Here is a 19,818-nt window from a genome sequence, read left to right on the forward strand (position 1 = left end):
GACCACGGCATGAAACAAAAAATTTGGATTACTGACTGACTTGTGAATATGAAAGCTAATATTTTTACTGATTGAACAGTGTAGCTGGAATTAAAAGAACATGTGAAATGGAATAGGACCGTTGCTTTTGCAATTTTTGTGTTAAGTGGTTTTACGGCTTCATGTAGATTCTTATTTTTAAAAAAATGAAAGATATATTAAACAGAAGTAACGGTCCCAAATTCGGAAAAATGAGATTTTGTCTCAGACAAAATGTCATTGATCAAGGTCGTTTACGATCAGGTCCTACACAGGCCTAGCAGATAGATAAATGTGCTCGTGATTTTAATATTTTTTCATTTAATTTTATTTTTTTAAAACCATGATTTGTTGCTAAAAAAGATGCCCGCAATGTCGTATCCGTCAGCGGCCTCTCTGTAGGCTGACAAGTAATAGTAGTGGCTCACAAAATGATATAACTTGTGGCGGTCATCTCTGAGGAAGTTGAATTGAACTGTTCCTGAAAATGCAAGTCACGTGAAATGAGAAAATTATATGAAGAAACTATTGCCTTGGTTCAACTTCAATTTTGCCTGACTATTTTTACATCAGACAGTTTTTTGAGCAATATCAAACACTTTTTTATTTGCGATCTTTAAAAAAAACTGTCGTTAACAGATTTCAAGGTTGAGGAATACTGCTAAATGTATTATAATTTTCTTTAATCTTCCATTCAGTTTCAATAAGAGCAACAAAATCTTGGTTGTGTACCAAATACAAAATTTCGAAATTCGGTTTTTATCTGTAAAAATTAGTACAAGGTAGCAATTCCAGTCGATATAATATTATAAAAAAGAAGTTTTTGATCATAACCGACTAACATTGCCTCATTGACGAATTGCCTCTCAAACGACTGGCGAGCTGCTGGAGTCCTCAGTAGCTAGCTATGGTTTAGTGAGGCCAGTTTCAGTTTAATTGAAGGGGCGTGGGGTGAGCGCGGTGGGGGAGGGGGAGGGGGGGGGGGGTCCGACCATAATGGGTTTTATAGGGTGGGGATTGGGGAGTGAAATTGAGAGAATTGTGAAATGGGAGAAAGTTGAACTCTAAGAACCGCTTTTTGCAACTTTTGAATTTTTGTCTTCCAAACAGTTTCGATGAATTCCATACTTAGAGTCCAGTAGGGAAGGGGCATGAATAGTCAAGTGACGCATAAAAATGTAGACCAAACAAGCAACTGCATACGATCTGCTTCTAGAACCAAAAATTCCTGTGCAAACATATGTATCAACATAATATTCCTTGAACAATCTAAATAATATGTTTCGACAGCCACAAAAATTTCAGCCGGAAAATAAACTCCGTAACGTATCCTAAAATTAAAGTGAAATAGCCACCCTTGATTCCATTGACAAACATCAAGATTGAAACGGAGAAAACAGATAAGAACGGAGGGAAACAAAAACGGAGAGGAAATTTCTATGTGCAACAAATTGTTCTAATTTGGTGTGCAGATTACGTTCAATACTCGTTATGTATAATTGAAACATAACCCGACTAAACGTCGGAAAAATTGCACTCGAACGACTAGTGGGAGCTCTAATCACAAGCAGCCTGCTTCAGTCGGGGGGTGGGGGGGGGGGGTGGGAGGGAGGGAGGGAGTGGGAGCCTAAATGGGACTAAAAAAGTTCAACAGTGGGCTTCAACTAACCACATTAGAGTTTATATATACCACTGTTAAGATTTCAAGTACGAAATCGCACCAGTTCTGGCGCACTTTTCATTTAACTTTTAGTAATAAATTGCCGCCAATTGAATTCAGCTGCTTGAAATTGTGATTGAGAGAGAATTTTAGATCATGCAAAACGCAAAAAGTCAAGGGCGCAAAAATCACTCGAAAAGTCAAAAATGTCAAGCGAAAATTTTGCATAAAAAAGACACACACATTTACAATGATTGCTATGAACTTCGTTCAAGAGCAATTAAAAACGTTAGCTTAAGACCAATGCCAGCAGCTGTCAATCAATCTAATGAATTTAGATGACATTATATATTATGACTTAATAACCTGGTTTTCTTGGTTAATCCGTATAATTTGATTTTGCTCGTATGTCCCTGTCCATATTCACAGCCTTCTCTAAATTCTTTGAGAAAAGAATTTAAAATCAAAATTGTTTAAACAGTTTTTGAAATGAATGGGCAGCAAGACATTAAAATCAATTTTTATGTTAAACACAAAATGTGATAGAAGAATAACACGAAATAAAACAGGAGAGCGCCTAACGAATAGCCGTTGAGAGGCTGGCCGTGGCTATTAATGAATCAAATAAATCGTAATTAGCATAAACAAGCTTACAAAAAAATCTAGTTGGTTTTCAAATTTCAGTTGTAAATGAATTCAAGTCTCATATAATATAAGATGTTTTTGTAGGTAGAATGAATTTTTCGATTGCAATAAGAAAAAAACACTTTTTTAAACAATTTTGAACGAGGTTTTTTATTTATAATTAGCGTGTAACGCTCACCGAGTGCTTCTTCTGAATTTTCAGTTGCAGTTTTAAGTTTCTTTCCGATAAAAACTGATCTTAACAAATCAACCTGTACTTCATTAGTTCTTCATTGGATAAGATGTAAGAACACTCAAAAATGCGACTAGGGCACAGGCCGACAATAAGAAAAAGAACAAAGTTCAAAAATAGGTTTCTCTTACTGAAAACAACTAATTTAAAATTGATTTAAACCACCTCGTATCAACTCGGCTCATCAGGAAGGCGTATCTATACGTCATAGCAAGCGATTGTGACTTGGCGTTGTCCGTAATATGTCAGATGACTGCACAAAAATGACAAAAAAGGAACAAAAATTAGTTTAATTTAACAAGAACGCGGCGCTGCAAAGTAGTTTAATCCACAAGGTACTCAAAGGAAACATTAAACACCGTTAATATTGCACTTTTCAACGCCAAAATCTCACCCCATTAGTGTGATAATGAGGAAAAGAAACAAAAAACTCAGAATGAGCAATTATCCAAAAATCATACTTTTCTTATGGAAATGCGCAGTACCAAAGCCAAGAGACCATTAGCTTAAAATAAAGCTATTATAAAGATTAGATTTTGGTTCAATGGAAAGAGGATACCACCTGCCGTTACAGTGACCAAGCTACAAAATTGAAAGAAACAATAAGAAACAATCGGAAATTGTCAATGCTCAAAAATCCACTGACTTTTTAAAAGAATTTTTTTCAAAACTTCAAACAAACCATAAGCATTCAACTTAAAACAAAAAAAAAACAGATCATTTTGCTACTTCCCAGAACTTCAGTTGTGCTTGATATTATTGAGACAAAAACATAGGACTACAAAAAACAGCCCATTAAAATAACCATCATAGCTATAGGCACTTTACAGAAGTCTTCAAACAGGTTTTTTGCACATGCCTTTAAGGCCAGTTGGAACTATCTTCATTGTGATAAGTTGAAAAGAAAACAAACAACGACCCCAAATACAGGAGAAAACGCAAAAATTGGGAAGTACAAAATTTTTTCCTTATAAAAAATCAATTGAAAGTCATTAAAACTTTAAACTCATTCATAAAAACATCTATAGAAGCAATTAGGGTTTTTGACTGATAAAACAATGCCGTACGAAAATGAAATAAAGCAAAATTAAATTACAGTCAAATACAAAATTCCAATAATTTTTTTTGAGGGATCGGCTTTGAAGTCGTTAAAACTATGAACTATTCCTTGAGGTCAATAAAGATGTTTAATTTGAGCATTTTTAAAACACAAATTGGCGCTATATGGATTAGTTTAAAATTGAATCAGTAATTACCTAAAACACAATAAAATATGCAAAAATTTACAATACTTTTATGGTTTTTTTGTAGTAAGATAGCTAAAAAATTTACTCGAATACAAAACCACTACAAAAAGTATTTTTTTCTTGACTTGGATAATTTTTTGATTTTTTGCCCTGAACAAATTGAGACTAAGCTGCTTGTGGACAGAAATAAGACTAAAAATTGACAAATTTCAAAACTTCACTAACATTCTCTCAAAATAAATATATTGAAAAATATAAGACGCATTAGATAACAACTGAAGACCTTGTATAAACTTAAAATGAAGCTCTTTATGAACTCAATTAATTCCTTAAATAATAAAAAAAAACATAGACATGAGCCCGCAAAGAGAATGACAAATGAGTCAAAAACAAAAAGGTATATTTTTTAAGTTTACAAAAATACATTGTCGAAGCCATAAAAACTAAGAGCTTATCTCTGAAGACAAACTATACTTTCAAATGGACTTTTTTTGTAAAAAAGATCTGTAATTGATTGATTCGTGATTTGAAATAATTATTGTCAGTAATCAACAAAAAAAAACAAAAATTTTGAAAAAGACCGCGCCCTAATATAATTACGAATATTTATTGATTGTAAGAATCCACGATGAGTTCAAACCTAGCCCTAATTTTTCGCAGCGTCCACAAAAACCATCATTTCCATTTGTCCGCAAAAAAGATAAAATAGCAAATAAAATATTTCAATAAAACACAAATAAATCATGCATTTTTTATTATTATTAGATTTATTTTTCGAAAAACTGGCAGCAGTGTTATTAACTCCTTTTGATTTTGATAAAGCATCTTCGCAAAAAACTATGAAATCTATTATGTTTTACTATTATGAAATCTATTGATTGGTTCGTGATTTGAAATAATTATTGTCAGTAATCAACAAAAAAAAAACAAAAATTTTGAAAAAGACCGCGCCCTAATATAATTACGAATATTTATTGATTGTAAGGATCCACGATGAGTTCAAACCTAGCCCTAATTTTTTCGCAGCGTCCACAAAAACCATTATTTCCATTTGTCCGCAAAAAAGATAAAATAACAAATAAAATATTTCAATAAAACACAAATAAATCATGCATTTTTTATTATTATTAGATTTATTTTTCGAAAAACTGGCAGCAATAAATTTCAGATAACTTCTATAGGAAGCGAATGTACGACTATGTTTTTTGGATTTTTCAATGATTGTGATTGGTCAAAATTAACAAAAATTGTGAATAGAAACGACAAAATTCACTCTACTTTTCTCCGAATTTTAAACCTCGATAACTACTTGTAAAAAACATAAATAAAAAACCTTTTAAATTCCATATTCTAAGCTGGACGAGCTTTCTAATGATACCAGTTTCAACTCTCTACGATGAATATATCGAAGGGCCAAAATTGTCTGAAAAGAAACCCATTTTATTATTTAGCCCCTCCCATCACAATTGGGTCAGAACCCAAAAAATGGCCCCACAGGGGATTAAATCCGCGACCTCGAAGGGTGGCGGTTCGGTATCGTATCCAATAACGTACAACAACTTTGATCCTCCAACGATGTTAATCGCTTTCATTTTTAGCAAAAATTATTATTTTTCGGAATAAAAGCAATTGAGATCACGAAAAAACTTGAATTACAAACGTAATAAAATCACATGAAGGCTAAAACTCTCACGTTTAAAATAACTCACACGTTTACAGCAATTGCTTCAAACGTTGTCTGAGAGCAATCAAAAATGGTTTAGTTCAATTACTATTCGCTTAGTTATTGCCTGGAAGTGGCAACACACTCATCTAACAGAAACTTAGGGTCTAGTTAGTACCTGAAACCACAATGAAGTTGTTCGGATTCTTCCACACTAAAACACAAAAACAGTTGAAAAATCGTTTGTATTGAACTATTTCTAAGAGTTCATTGCGTTCGTTTATCAATGATCTATAGCTAATTGCTATATTATTTTTGCAAATTTTTGCTTCTTTGTCTATAATTGTAAAAAAAAGATATTCTTTTGAAAAATCTATTTAGAGAAAAATTTATCGAAGACCCAATTGAAAGAAATATTGCCAATCATTTCTACGAAAACTTCTTCTTCAATTAGGTTTATATACTCTCTTTAGACTAACATGTTCCTTTTTCGTTTGTCAAACAGTGAGCAGCTGTCACAATGGTTCTTTCAGTAATTATTGTTCCAGCACATCGAAAAAATGCATTCGGACCAGCTGACCTAAAACCACGTTTTATTGAAAACCTGGCAAAAATGTTTTTGAATACTTCTTTTTTTCTCACTGTTATTAACTCCTTTTGATTTTGATAAAGCATCTTCTCAACAAACTATGAAATCTATTATGTTTTACCCATTGGCTTAATTCTTATACCTCAAAGAGAGCGAGCAAAAAGGTAACGAATCTAGAAATGTATCCTAGAGCCCAATCATCGCACAAAATCCCTATTAAGCAATATTTATTTCCCTACTTCCTCGCTGAGTTGGGTCTATAAATGACCATAAGTTTAATTCGGCATTCAAACAGAAAATTTCTTAGCTTTTTATTAAATCTAACATAGGTTACTCTGAAAAACCAGGAACATAAAATAAAACCGTAAACTCTGAAAATAAAACCGTACACCAATATCAGCGGAACATTGAAAAGCGGAAACCCAAATTTGTGAAAACGCAGTTAGAAACTGTTTTCTTAATTAAGTCTTTGAGCACACACAGTTTTGAAAAAGTAGGTTTAAATTTTCGATGCTATTAATTTTAATTAGATGAAGTAGTCTGAGTGGGATTGATTGGGGGCGGCTTGAGGGGGTCAACCATTTAAGATTAAGAACGGCCTTCACATTGAAATTGTCTGTTCGAAATGGTTTTGGTGAATCGAATACTTAGAGACCAGTAATGTGTATGGCTCTAATAGAGCAGCTCAACCACTTAATGCACTCCATTCGTACCTCTTTATCTCGTTTTCGAGGACAAAAATTTAAAAGGATAATACACAGGACTAAATTAAATGCTAAAAACTCCGTTTCAGAGCAATTAAAACTGCTCAAACGAAATGTGCAAGCAAATCATGTAAAAGACAAATGATAACCGAATTCGTGAAAGAGAAAAGTAAATAAATTTTAAAACTTTGAGCCCAACTTGAAAAATTCTTACAAAGAATTGCATCATTTTTTCAAGGGCTTTTCATTGGTCGCATTTTTATATCTCTCCGCAAAAGATATTGGATGGCCAATAATGTCTCGACAACAAAAAGTAGGGCTGGTATAGAGTTCCTAACCTCAAAACTGTTAGGGGTTATGACAACAATAGTTTAGTCTATAAACGGTTGGTGATTTGATATAGGATTGCTAATTGTTTCCAATAAATCTCAATCAATTCGTCTTGTTTGGTCTTGTCAGATCATGAATCCCTTCATAATCCGTACAGATTGTTTATAATCACTTTTTGGATCTATGTTTTTTATGACCCCCAGTTAAAATTTATGTGTTGTTATATAGCACGTTACTATGTAAGATATTAGCACGTGTGCCTGGGGGCGTAAAAAATATAAGCTCACTAAGCTGGGGGGGGGGAGGTTTTCGAATCAGAATAGATCCCACTTTTTTGTTGCGCATAATCTGATAGCCTCTTGTATATAGAGACGAGCTATATTTTTTCATCATGAAATTTATAATATCTTACACGGTAAAAATCTGAAATTATTGTGTACATATCACGCAATTATTTTTAGTTTGAATGCATTTGATGGTTTACTTCAAAAGTCCAGGTGCATCTGATCTGAATCCCAGTATGATTTAGGGTAAACTTATTCAAACACGCTTCAGTCGTCGGATGATAATTTGCAATACTTACTCTATGACTTGAACAAAGAACGGGTATTTCTGAGCGCTGTTAACACGCTCGCCACCTGAAACACTAAACATAAAAAATATCTGGAGAAAACTCGTGTATTTACAAAGTAATTCAAATTTTTTTTCATACGAAAAGTAGCTGTGTTATTCAGTAATCAAGATTTCTGTAAAGATCCTTTTGCTCTAATTCGAAGCAACATTGCTGGAGTTTTTGTTTAATCATTTTATAATATGTCCATGTCCAGAGGTCCGACAAAAACGACACACGAATTGTTCTGTATGTTCGGTTTCAAACGTAATAAGTTGTCTGTATGTTCGGTCTCTTAGACTTTGTTTACTCGTTTTCTTAGATTCGGTATGTTCGGTTTTCAAGGTAAGAAATTGTCGTTTGTTTTTTCATAGACATTTTGAGTTTCTGTTTTATAAAATGTTATGTTAACTTTCTAATCGCAAGAGTTTCAAACGTACCACTTGGAGACATTTTTTTCGAGAAAAATCAAAAATTTATTGACTTTCTTCTTTAGCTTATTAATAAAATTAGTGGGACAAATAAAAATTTATGTTTGTTTTTCTCGCTCAAAAACTATCAGACTGTTGATTATTGGTGCAGATTCAGTTGTTTAAATTACACTCACTAAGTCTTGATATGATCATGTGAAATCAAGTACAAAAGTTGTACCGGGGAGAGGTTGAGGCGGGATGGTGATTGAGGGGGTCAAACTTCTAAGACTAAGAAGTACCCTTCACAATTTGAAACTGCCTCCTCGAAACACTTTTGGTGAATCACACACTTGGATACTAGTAAGGCGTAAGGCTCTAAGGAAGCTACTCGGCCACTTAAAACCCTCCAAACGTTACCTGTTAGACCTCAATTTTAAGAAAATCAACAATAAAGTTAGGCTCGATCACTAATTTTGAAAGTTGATCAAGCAAGAAGTCATTATTGCATAATTTTTCAAGCGTCCTATTTTTTCAAGATTTCACGTTTCATATCACACTAGATCTTGAACATAAAAAGTTTTTCGCTTACTTTTCATAATTGTCTCGATGAGTTCAACCCTACAAAAGGGTATAAAATGAGGAATCAACTGAGCAAATTTCATGAAAAAATTCTTGGAAGCCTCATGGCATGTTTCTTGGAAAATTTTATTGGAAGCCCAATTTTATCTCATGAGACAAAGCATACATTTTTTTATAAAAAATTAAAGGCGATAATTGGAAACAGAAAAAAGTCACAAAATATAACAACTTTGGCAAAGAGGACTTTTTTAAGGCATATAATTGAGTCAATATAAAGAAAAGTTTTTATAAATTGCTTTTTTTTCTAGAAACCATAATGAGTGACAATGAGAGTGACACAACAGAGCCAGCTGACGACCTCTGCAATCCCTTTGCTCCTACAAAACTGTCAAGGAATTCAAAACTATCAAAAAAATATTATTTGGATTGAACGATTATTCAATTGTTGGATTGATTCGCTGCACGAGAATTGCAATGTTATTATAAGTTTTATTTGAATTCTCCCTTTAGTTTTGAACAACAAAACTGGGGTCTAAATAAGTTAGAGTATAATCTGGGAAGTCTTCGGCAATTAGTGCTTAGCCTCGTGCGCAACCACCCTCGGCTTTGAGCTCTATTTGCCTCAGGCTTCCCAGAACTATACTCTAACTTAAACTTATTCTCATTTTTGAGGAGGAAAAGTCATATGGGTCAGACGAAAAATCGGTCAAGCCAAAAAAGCATAAAAAAGACCACATGACTAATATAATTGATACAAACTTCATTTGAGAGCAAACAATCGACTGATTTGCATTCCAGTCATTTGTCAGACGCTTTCCTAGGTACAAAAAATCTAATCAATTGTCCCCAATATTGTTGCTCCGGTATAAGATTTTATTTTACGCTTAATGTTTTGCAGTTATATCCACGTTTTTTGTGAAGCAGCGACAGTTAAACAAATACATTTTGTGAACTAAGTTGCGACTAGAGTTGATAGCTTTTCTAAAGTCACTCCAAAATATGGGCAGCCAGAAAAGTCATATATGACTTCTATGAATAAACAAAAGGCTAATTGATTTGCCTATTTTCCTGAAAATTCCGGGCAACAACAATTAAACACGCTAAAACGGCACAGAAGTGCAAATTACAAATTAACTACGTTGATGTCTGCCACCTCTAAATTTCATTTAGGTGCGTTGAAAACTAAGATGGCATTAAATTTAATTATTTTCATTTAAATGAACGTTGTTTAGTATTTTAAACTGTCTTATTGTGAAATTACATATAACGACCGCTTCCAATGCTACGCATATTGTTCGTTCATCTTATTCACCGGTGACTTCAGAAGTTTTTTTTCAATTCCTGGCGATGACACCGGCTTGGTTTCACTGAAAAACTACAGATTGCTCAAAAAACTGATTTGTGAAAACCTATGGTGATGACAATGCTTGCAGTCCCAAATTCAAAATAATGTTCAATTTTTGCTTAAACATATTTGTTAGCAATTGGAAAATTGGTCTGACCTAAAAAAATTAATTGCACAACAAACTTGAATTAATTTTATCAGATGAGAAATCGCATATATTTCCTTTTAATCTTCATAACTCTTCTGTTTTGACAAAAATCTTCATTAATTCTATTTCTAAACTATCTTGCGAATATGTACTGAAAACGGGTAAAATAAATCCATGGATTTTCATTGTTATAGTCTGCATTAATTGGTTTATTCGCAAGAGATTTCTTTTTCAATGCTTCTGAATTCTTTTAAGAAAACATACTCGGCGTTTTTCTGGCTCTCATTTGGAAAACATAACTTGCTAGGCACGAAAAATTTCCAGCGAACTGCAGCAAGTTGAGTTCAACTGCTGGCTCTCTTGTGAATGAGAGCGATATTCAGGTCAAACATGAACGAAAAAGTCAAGAGTTCAAAAGTCACTCAAACAACTACAGCGAGGAAAATTATGCATTAGGAAATACCGGAATTGAACCGAAGAGTCATTCAGACGCAAATATTTGTGAAACGTGATCTTTAACTTACCTTAACTAGTTCAGAGATATCAAAAACTAGTGAGATAATTTTTGAGTATAACAGGTTCCGTAGGGGTGAGGCAGAGGAGTAGGTAGATAGGGGGAAGTATAGGTAGGCAGGGGAGAGGTGGATGGTAGGTAGGGTCGGTAGGTGTTTAGGTGTTCGATGAGGTCTGTAGTTTAGATTAGAAGAGAGAATTACTTGGGATCAAAAACAATAACATTTACCTCTCACCTTAAATATTACCATCAACTGCTATATAGTGTACACTACAAACTAAGCTACTGTCAAAATTCAATGTTCGAAAACAGATTTCATGTTCAAAAACGGAGGAAAAGGGTCAAACCGAAAAAAATCAAAATTTAAGTCAAGAATAAGCGTGCTTCAGATAAAATCTTCGTAGAATACAGAAATTTCGCTTAAAGTCTTAAAAAAACAAACAGTTTTTAGTTTGCAGGTGCCTTACGTTGGCAAGGGGATTGGGATCATTGTATTATGGGGCTGACTAGGTGGCGGGGGATAGGTACAAAGTTTTGAGCGGACAGGCAGTTTTCTATGGGGGGGGGGGGGGGAGTTTTGGGGGTGAGGTTGCGTTTGTGGGGTGCATAGTTGGGGTTGGGGTGAGAAGTAGAAATTTATTTGGGGGATAGGTCATTTTTGAATAGTTAGGTGGGTGCCAGTTAGTTGAGGAGGACATGTAGGGGGTGTGTATGTGGGATATTTGTAGTTCGAATAGGTAAGAGTGAGTGCTCAGCGATCAAAACTCTTCAAACTGACATTTGAATCAAGAGCAATACCATCAATTCTTATTTTCAATAAACTTCAAACTGTGCTACTATTTATGTCGAATATTTGAAGAGATAAATCAATGTTCTCAAAAAAAGTCATTGCTCAAACATTTCATTATCACGTACAAAACATGATTCTTTCCCATTATAGCCCCCATGAAATTATAGCCACCCCTATTATGGTATATTTACCATGATTGGAGGGCTATATATTATCTGACAACTAAGCTGGGAGGAGGGGGCTATAATCGGACAGACCCGAAAACATATCCCCGTGCACCGAATCCCGGAATTCCTTCCGGGAAACCCGGGAATCTTAGCGCATCTTATCTTTTCCCGGTAATCTTAGCGGGAAACCCGGGAGTCTTAACGTTTCCCGGTAATCTTGACGGGAAAACCGGGAGTCTTAACGTTTCCCGGTAATGGTGACGGGAAAACCGGGAGTCTTAACGTTTCCCGGTAATCTTGACGGGAAAACCGGGAGTCTTAATGTTTCCCGGTAATCTTGGCAGGATCGCGGGAGTCCTAACTTTTCTCGACTATCCTTGCAGGAAATCTGTATATAAGGATTTTTACTGTGAAACTTAACCCAAGATGAATTATCTCCTTTTGGTGAAAAAGAGGGGAACGTCGGGAATCTCGAAATTTTTACTTTGGGGGTAGAAAAATTGATTTAAAAATAAAAATTTTTGATTTTCGTTCTTATTTTGTCTCCTTTCAACAATTTCTCTTGCAATCAACAGACTCTTTTCTTTTGAAATATCTCAAACAATAGATAAAAGTTGGTAAAATTATAAGCTCAAGGGTCTGGGTTGGGAGGTTGATTTTTTTGCTCCATCATATAGAAAATTTAATCTAAATACAAAAATTTTTGAATTTTTTATAAATTTTGTCTCATTTCAACACTTTCTCTTGCTCCCAAATTGTTCTTCGAAAAATGGCACATATCAATTAAAAGTAGGCAAAAGCAGGAGCTGAAAAACCTATGTTGGTGCTCGATTTTTTGCTCCATCATAAAGAAAATTTCATTCAAAAATAAAAATTTTCGATATTTGCTCTAACTTTGTCTCGTTTCAACACCTCCTCTTGCAATCAACTCATATTTTTCTTTGAAATATCTCAAACATTATTTAAAACTAGGTAAAAGCATAAGCTCATAAGCCTAGTTTGGGGGGTCGATTTTTTTGCTCCATCACATAGAAAATTTGATTTAAATACAAAAATTTTCGGATTTTTTTTATTATAACTTTTGTCTCCTTTCAACACTTTCGCTTGCACCCAACTGATTTTTCTGGAAAATCTTAAACAGTAATGGAAAGTAGGCAAAAGCAGGAGCTGAAAAATTTATGTTGGTGCTCTATTTTTTGCTACATCATAGAGAAAATTTGATTCAAAATTAAAAATTTTCGATATTTGCTCCACTTATGCCTCGTTTCAACACCTTCTCTTGCAATCAACTGATTATTTTCTTTTGAAATATCTCAAACAATAGATAAAAGTTGGTAAAATTATAAGCTCAAGGGGTTGGGTTGGGAGGTTGATTTTTTTGCTCCATCATATAGAAAATTTAATCTAAATACAGAAATTTTTGAATTTTTTTTTTATAAATTTTGTCTCATTTCCACACTTTCTCTTGCTCCCAAATGGTTCTTCGAAAAATGGCAAATATCAATTGAAAGTAGGCAAAAGCAGGAGCTGAAAAACCTATGTTGGTACTCGCTTTTTTGCTCCATCATATAGAAAATTTCATTCAAAAATAAAAATTTTCGATATTTGCTCTAATTTTGTCTCGTTTCAACACCTCCTCTTGCAACCAACTGATTTTTTTCTTTGAAATATCTCAAACAAAATTTAAAAGTAGGTAAAAGCATAAGCTCATAAGCCTAGTTTGGGGGGTCGATTTTTTTGCTCCACCACATAGAAAATTTGATTTAAATACAAAATATTTCGGATTTTTTTTATAACTTTTGTCTCCTTTCAACACTTTCGCTTGCACCCAACTAATTTTTCTGGAAAATCTTAATCATTAATTGAAAGTAGGCAAAAGCAGGAGGTGAAAAATCTATGTTGGTGCTCGATTTTTTGCTCCATCATACAGAAAATTTGATTCAAAAATAAAAATTTTTGATATTTGCTCTACTTATGCCTCGTTTCAACTCCTTCTCTTGCAGCCAACCGATTATCTTCTTCAAAATATCTCAACCATTAGTTGAAAATATGTGAAAACATAGGCTCAAAAGTCTAGGTTGTGGGGCCGATCTTCTGTTCCATCATAAAGAAAATTTGATTTAAATACAAAAATTTTCGAAGTTTTTTTAACTTTTGTCTCCTTTCAACATTTTCTCCTGCAACCAACTGATTTTTTTTTGAAAAATTACAAACATTGATTAACAGAAGGTCAAAGCAGGAGCTCAAGGATCTAAGTTTGAGAGGGGTTGATCGATTTTTTTGCTCCATCAAATAGAAAATTTGATTCATCAAAAAAAACTTGGTTCATTTTTTTTCGATAATTTGTGGCTAATATAGCGACGTTGAATTTTTTATTGTTTACTTGTTGGATTTTCGGATGTCCAGTGACATATTACTGTACTGCATTTGCTTACATTGGCACCTTCCATTTCGTTTTTGAAGCAAATGTCAGTTATTTTCCAGAATTAAGCACGTTCTAAAATTGCAAAAATTGTTGTATGGTTCACAATTTTTTGATTTCTCCGTTAATACTGTACCAAATTGAGTCAATTAAAGCCCGCTGTGTTACTACTTAGTACCACTTTGTTGCCAAATACAGTTGCTGTACAGGAACGGCCCAGCTATAAAGTTATTCAAGAGCAAATTTCAAAAATGTTCCCTCGGAACAATTTTTACGTTAATAGATTCAATTTTTTTGTTGGGAGCTTTTTGAAGTTGCAAATAGTGCTATTTATCCATTTTGCAAGTCTATGAAGCTACTACAACCAACAGTTTTTAGCTTTTTGACGATTTACCTTTTTTGGTCTTTTCAGTAATTTTCAGTGAAATCGGTTTTTGACTCAAAACACACAAAACAACCTGGCCCCTTATGGCGAGTTGGGAATTTTTTCCCACCTCGCGGTAAGGGTCTTGGTTGTCAACTAAACTACCAGAGGACTTAACAGACGTCCAGAAACACGTGCGTGACGCTTCCGAACGTGGTTTTTCAGGTTTTCTCGTTAATTGGGGCTCCGGGGAAAACAAAAAAACCGGCTTACTGTACAGGTTTTTGTTAATAACTCCTAAAGTACTGTACCAATTTCAACAAATTTAGGCTCATTTTGTTGGTAATGAACTCATCTTGCTTGGTTTAGACGCTTGTTAGTTGGGCTGCCTGGTGAAAAAAGTTATTCACGTGCAAAATCGGAAAAATTGTTGATTTTGGGACCTCTTGGGTCACCCTAATTCCGGTACCACAAAACAGTTGATTTAGTGTACTTATAGTGGCTCGTTAGATTCCCCAGAAAGTCCTGATTTTTATGCACTATATTTTGTATAGCGTTTTCCGTGGTCATGATGCTCAATTTTGACTCTGCAGTGGTTGTACTCTGCTTTTTTGGTTATTTGGTACCGGACCTTATATTTGAAATATCTCGTCGCAGAAGGATCCGATTTCTGATCTGTTTCCATCATCTGTCAGGATATTAAATGAGCTTTCTCACAGTATATATAACGTATAGCGTTTTCGGTAATTTCGTTCAGTTTTTGGCCAGTAACGGTACCCCCATTTTGACCCCCTGAAGCAGGATACCTGACAAGCGGAGGTCGGATAGACCGCTTCAAAGTCAGTTTTTACTGTAAATTGTAGGTTGTTTAGACGCAGTATTATCTCCTGGTTGTAATGGTGTTGTTTAATAACGTTGTTTGGCATGTTTTAGAGGTTAATTTTGACAATAACAGTGGTGTCACTATAACATGTGTGTCACTTGGTACCGGACCTTGTTTTTGTAATAGCTCCTCGTAGAGTGAACCAATTTGGCTCAAATTTTGAGGATAAGCGCAGTTTGAGTCGTACTTTATATCTGCCAAAGCGCGTTTAGTTTTGATCGGCAGGTTTCGAGATATTGTCCAGGACACTCACCTCCAGTTTGACATTTTGGTGTCCTGGTGCACCCATGTTTCTACTTGTGAATCGATGAAAATAGTGAATTGAGTTTTCAGGGGTGGTTTGTTGAACACCCAGTGGGGTGGGCTTGCTCGTCATATATAGTTTATGCTCCATTTTCAGTCGTATTATTTCAGAATCATGTCTGATGCTCCCGAAATATGTCATTTGAAGCGTATCCCCAAGAAGTGTACCAGTTCTGGCAGTTGCGGCAATGAGAACAGTTCTACACCCAAGCCATGCAGTTCGGCTAATGAGGTTTATGATTTGTGATGTTTTAGATAGGTACTGCATGTATAATAGTGCTTTCATGGTCTTGGGTAATAAGCGCAGGGGGCATAAAATGCCAACCTAGATTTCCCCAAAATCACGTCAGGCTTTTCGTTGTGCATGCAATGTTTATGTGTCTTAGGCTTTATTGGTCTCAGCGTGTCTATAGAGACGGCCGACTTGGTGTCAATTCGGTATTGTCTCTCTTTTTTGATCATTCCATGTACCGTTCATTTCATTTTGATCATTTCATGTAGTAGTAGTATTATTATTATTATTATTATTATTATTATTATTATTATTATTATTATTATGATTATTATTATTATTATTAGTATGACTTCGTGCATATGCCACTGGGATGTTATTCCCGCTGTTAGGTTCTAGGATATGCACGACAGTTTTCACAGATACAAATGAATGTCCATGTGCAAGGATTCTGCTCATTCCAGTTCCTTTCCAAATAGCTCCACATGTATTCAATGAGTTTCCTCTTCAGTTGCTGCTCACCTCTCCACTTGTTAGTTATTTTTGTGACTGGGCCGGGCCGTCTTTACACTGTCTAGAATAATCAGAGTTTTGGTATAATAACCAGAGTTTTGGTATAATTGGCTCCAGTAGAGAAAACATGAAATTTTGAGAAAAAAACTTTTCTCGAAAAAGTCGTCTATTATTCAAGATATTGGAAATAAAACATATATTGTTTTTGTCGTGCTTTTTTATAGTTTCCTCAGTTGTACTGACTATATGAACTGTTGTTTGTACCAAAATTCCGTCGAAATCGTAAAATTGCAACAATTGTTGTCATTTTCAAGGAATTTCAGTTTTTTGATAATTAGGTACATATTTTTACTTTTTCTCTAGCTCCCAATGAAAAAATTTTTGGTTTCTTAGGCTTTATTGGTGTTACCCACACTCACAGTGCCTATGAAGACGTCCGAATCGTATGTAATCTCGGTTTTGTCTCTTTATTGATTATTTCGTAGTTAGGAGAACTAGGTGTCTTTTTTCTTCTAAAATAGGGCTTCTTTTTTCGCCAATTTCTCTCTAAACTTGACTCTTTTGCGTTCTTTGGGTTTAGAACCTGTTAGTTGTCACAAATATACGTCTCTATAGGCAAAAAGAACTAGAGTTTCTGTTTAATTGGCTCCAGTATAGAGAAACTTGAAATTATGAGAAAAAAAACTCTTCTCGAAAAAGTCTTCTATTTTTCAAGATATTGGAAATAATAGATATTTTGTTTTTTGTTGACTTTTTTCTAGTTTTCTCTGTTGTACCGACTATATGAACTCTGAATTGTATCAAAATTCCGTCGGAATCGGAAAATTGCAAAAATTGTTGTCATTTTCAAAGGATTTCAGTTTTTTGATAGATAGGTGCATATTTTTACTATTTCTCTAGCTCCCAATGAAAAATATTTTAATTTCTTAGGCTTTATTGGTGTTACCCACACTCACAGTGCCTATGAAGACGGCCGAATTGTATGTTTTTTCGGTTTTGTCTTTTTATTGATTATTTCGTAGTTAGGAGAACTAGGTGTCTTTTTTCTTCTAAAATAGAGGTTCTTTTTTTCGTCAATTTCTCTTTAAACTTGATTCTTTTGCGTTCTTTGGGTTTAGAACCTGTTAGTTTTTGGCCAGTAACGGTACCCCCATTTTTACCCCCTGAAGCAGGATACCTGACAAGCGGAGGTCGGATAGACCACTTCAAAATCAGTTTTTACTGTAAATTGTAGGTTGTTTAGACGCAGTATTATCTCCTGGCTGTAATGGTGTAGTTTAATAACGTTGTTTGGCATGTTTTAGAGGTTAATTTTGACAATAACAGTGGTGTCACTATAACATGTGTGTCACTTGGTACCGGACCTTGTTTTTGTAATAGCTCCTCGTAGAGTGAACCAATTTGGCTCAAATTTTGAGGATAAGCGCAGTTTGAGTCGTACTTTATATCTGCCAAAGCGCGTTTAGTTTTGATCGGCAGGTTTCGAGATATTGTCCAGGACACTCACCTCCAGTTTGACATTTTGGTGTCCTGGTGCACCCATGTTTCTACTTGTGAATCGATGAAAATAGTGAATTGAGTTTTCAGGGGTGGTTTGTTGAACACCCAGTGGGGTGGGCTTGCTCGTCATATATAGTTTATGCTCCATTTTCAGTCGTATTATTTCAGAATCATGTCTGATGCTCCCGAAATATGTCATTTGAAGCGTATCCCCAAGAAGTGTACCAGTTCTGGCAGTTGCGGCAATGAGAACAGTTCTACACCCAAGCCATGCAGTTCGGCTAATGAGTTTTATGATTTGTGATGTTTTAGATAGGTACTGCATGTATAATAGTGCTTTCATGGTCTTGGGTAATAAGCGCAGGGGGCATAAAATGCCAACCTAGATTTCCCCAAAATCACGTCAGGCTTTTCGTTGTGCATGCAATGTTTATGTGTCTTAGGCTTTATTGGTCTCAGCGTGTCTATAGAGACGGCCGATTTGGGTGTCAATTCGGCATTGTCTCTCTTTTTTGATCATTCCATGTACCGTTCATTTCATTTTGATCATTTCATGTAGTAGTAGTAGTATTATTATTATTATCATTATTATTATTATTATTATTATTATTATTATTATTATTATTATTATTATTATTATTATGACTTCGTGCATATGCCACTGGGATGTTATTCCCGCTGTTAGGTTCTAGGATATGCACGACAGTTTTCACAGATACAAATGAATGTCCATGTGCAAGGATTCTGCTCATTCCAGTTCCTTTCCAAATAGCTCCACATGTATTCAATGAGTTTCCTCTTCAGTTGCTGCTCACCTCTCCACTTGTTAGTAATTTTTGTGACTGGGCCGGGCCGTCTTTACACTGTCTAGAATAATCAGAGTTTTGGTATAATAACCAGAGTTTTGGTATAATTGGCTCCAGTAGCGAAAACATGAAATTTTGAAAAAAAAACTTTTCTCGAAAAAGTCGTCTATTATTCAAGATATTGGAAATAATACATATATTGTTTTTGTCGTGCTTTTTTATAGTTTCCTCAGTTGTACTGACTATATGAACTGTTGTTTGTACCAAAATTCCGTCGAAATCGTAAAATTGCAACAATTGTTGTCATTTTCAAAGAATTTCAGTTTTTTGATAATTAGGTACATATTTTTACTTTTTCTCTAGCTCCCAATGAAAAAATTTTTGGTTTCTTAGGCTTTATTGGTGTTACCCACAATCACAGTGCCTATGAAGACGGCCGAATCTTATGTAATCTCGGTTTTGTCTCTTTATTGATTATTTCGCAGTTAGGAGAACTAGGTGTCTTTTTTCTTCTAAAATAGGGCTTCTTTTTTCGCCAATTTCTCTCTAAACCTGACTCTTTTGTGTTCTTTGGGTTTAGAACCTGTTAGTTGTCACAAATATACGTGTCTACAGGCAAAAAGAACTAGAGTTTCTGTTTAATTGGCTCCAGTATAGAGAAACTTGAAATTATGAGAAAAAAACTCTTCTCGAAAAAGTCTTCTATTTTTCAAGATATTGGAAATAATAGATATTTTGTTTTTTCTTGACTTTTTTCTAGTTTTCTCTGTTGTACCGACTATATGAACTCTGAATTGTATCAAAATTCCGTCGGAATCGGAAAATTGCAAAAATTGTTGTCATTTTCAAAGGATTTCAGTTTTTTGATAGATAGGTGCATATTTTTACTATTTCTCTAGCTCCTAATGAAAAATATTTTAATTTCTTAGGCTTTATTGGTGTTACCCACACTCACAGTGCCTATGAAGACGGCCGAATTGTATGTTTTTTCGGTTTTGTCTTTTTATTGATTATTTCGTAGTTAGGAGAACTAGGTGTCTTTTTTCTTCTAAAATAGAGCTTCTTTTTTCGTCAATTTCTCTTTAAACTTGACTCTTTTGCGTTCTTTGGGTTTAGAACCTGTTAGTTGCCACAAATATAC

The 19,818-nt window shown here is 34.6% G+C and overlaps 1 protein-coding gene across 1 annotated transcript in view; it reads right to left on the reverse strand.

Annotated features, from left to right (window-relative positions):
• Nucleotides 1-353: 353 nt before the first annotated feature.
• LOC142344392 (trypsin, alkaline C-like) overlaps nucleotides 354-19,818 on the reverse strand; it is a 44,390-nt gene continuing 24,925 nt past the window's right edge. Inside the window, exons 2-5 of the mRNA XM_075396003.1 lie at nucleotides 7,672-7,726; nucleotides 5,945-6,045; nucleotides 5,644-5,679; nucleotides 354-499 (exon numbers count right to left, since the gene is read on the reverse strand). Coding sequence (XP_075252118.1) covers nucleotides 354-499; nucleotides 5,644-5,679; nucleotides 5,945-6,045; nucleotides 7,672-7,726 — 338 coding nt within the window. The remainder of the gene's footprint in view (nucleotides 500-5,643; nucleotides 5,680-5,944; nucleotides 6,046-7,671; nucleotides 7,727-19,818) is intronic.

This window comes from Convolutriloba macropyga, chromosome 1, assembly GCF_964194025.1.
Source record: "Convolutriloba macropyga chromosome 1, txConMacr16.3, whole genome shotgun sequence".
NCBI classification, from domain to species: Eukaryota; Metazoa; Xenacoelomorpha; order Acoela; family Convolutidae; genus Convolutriloba; species Convolutriloba macropyga.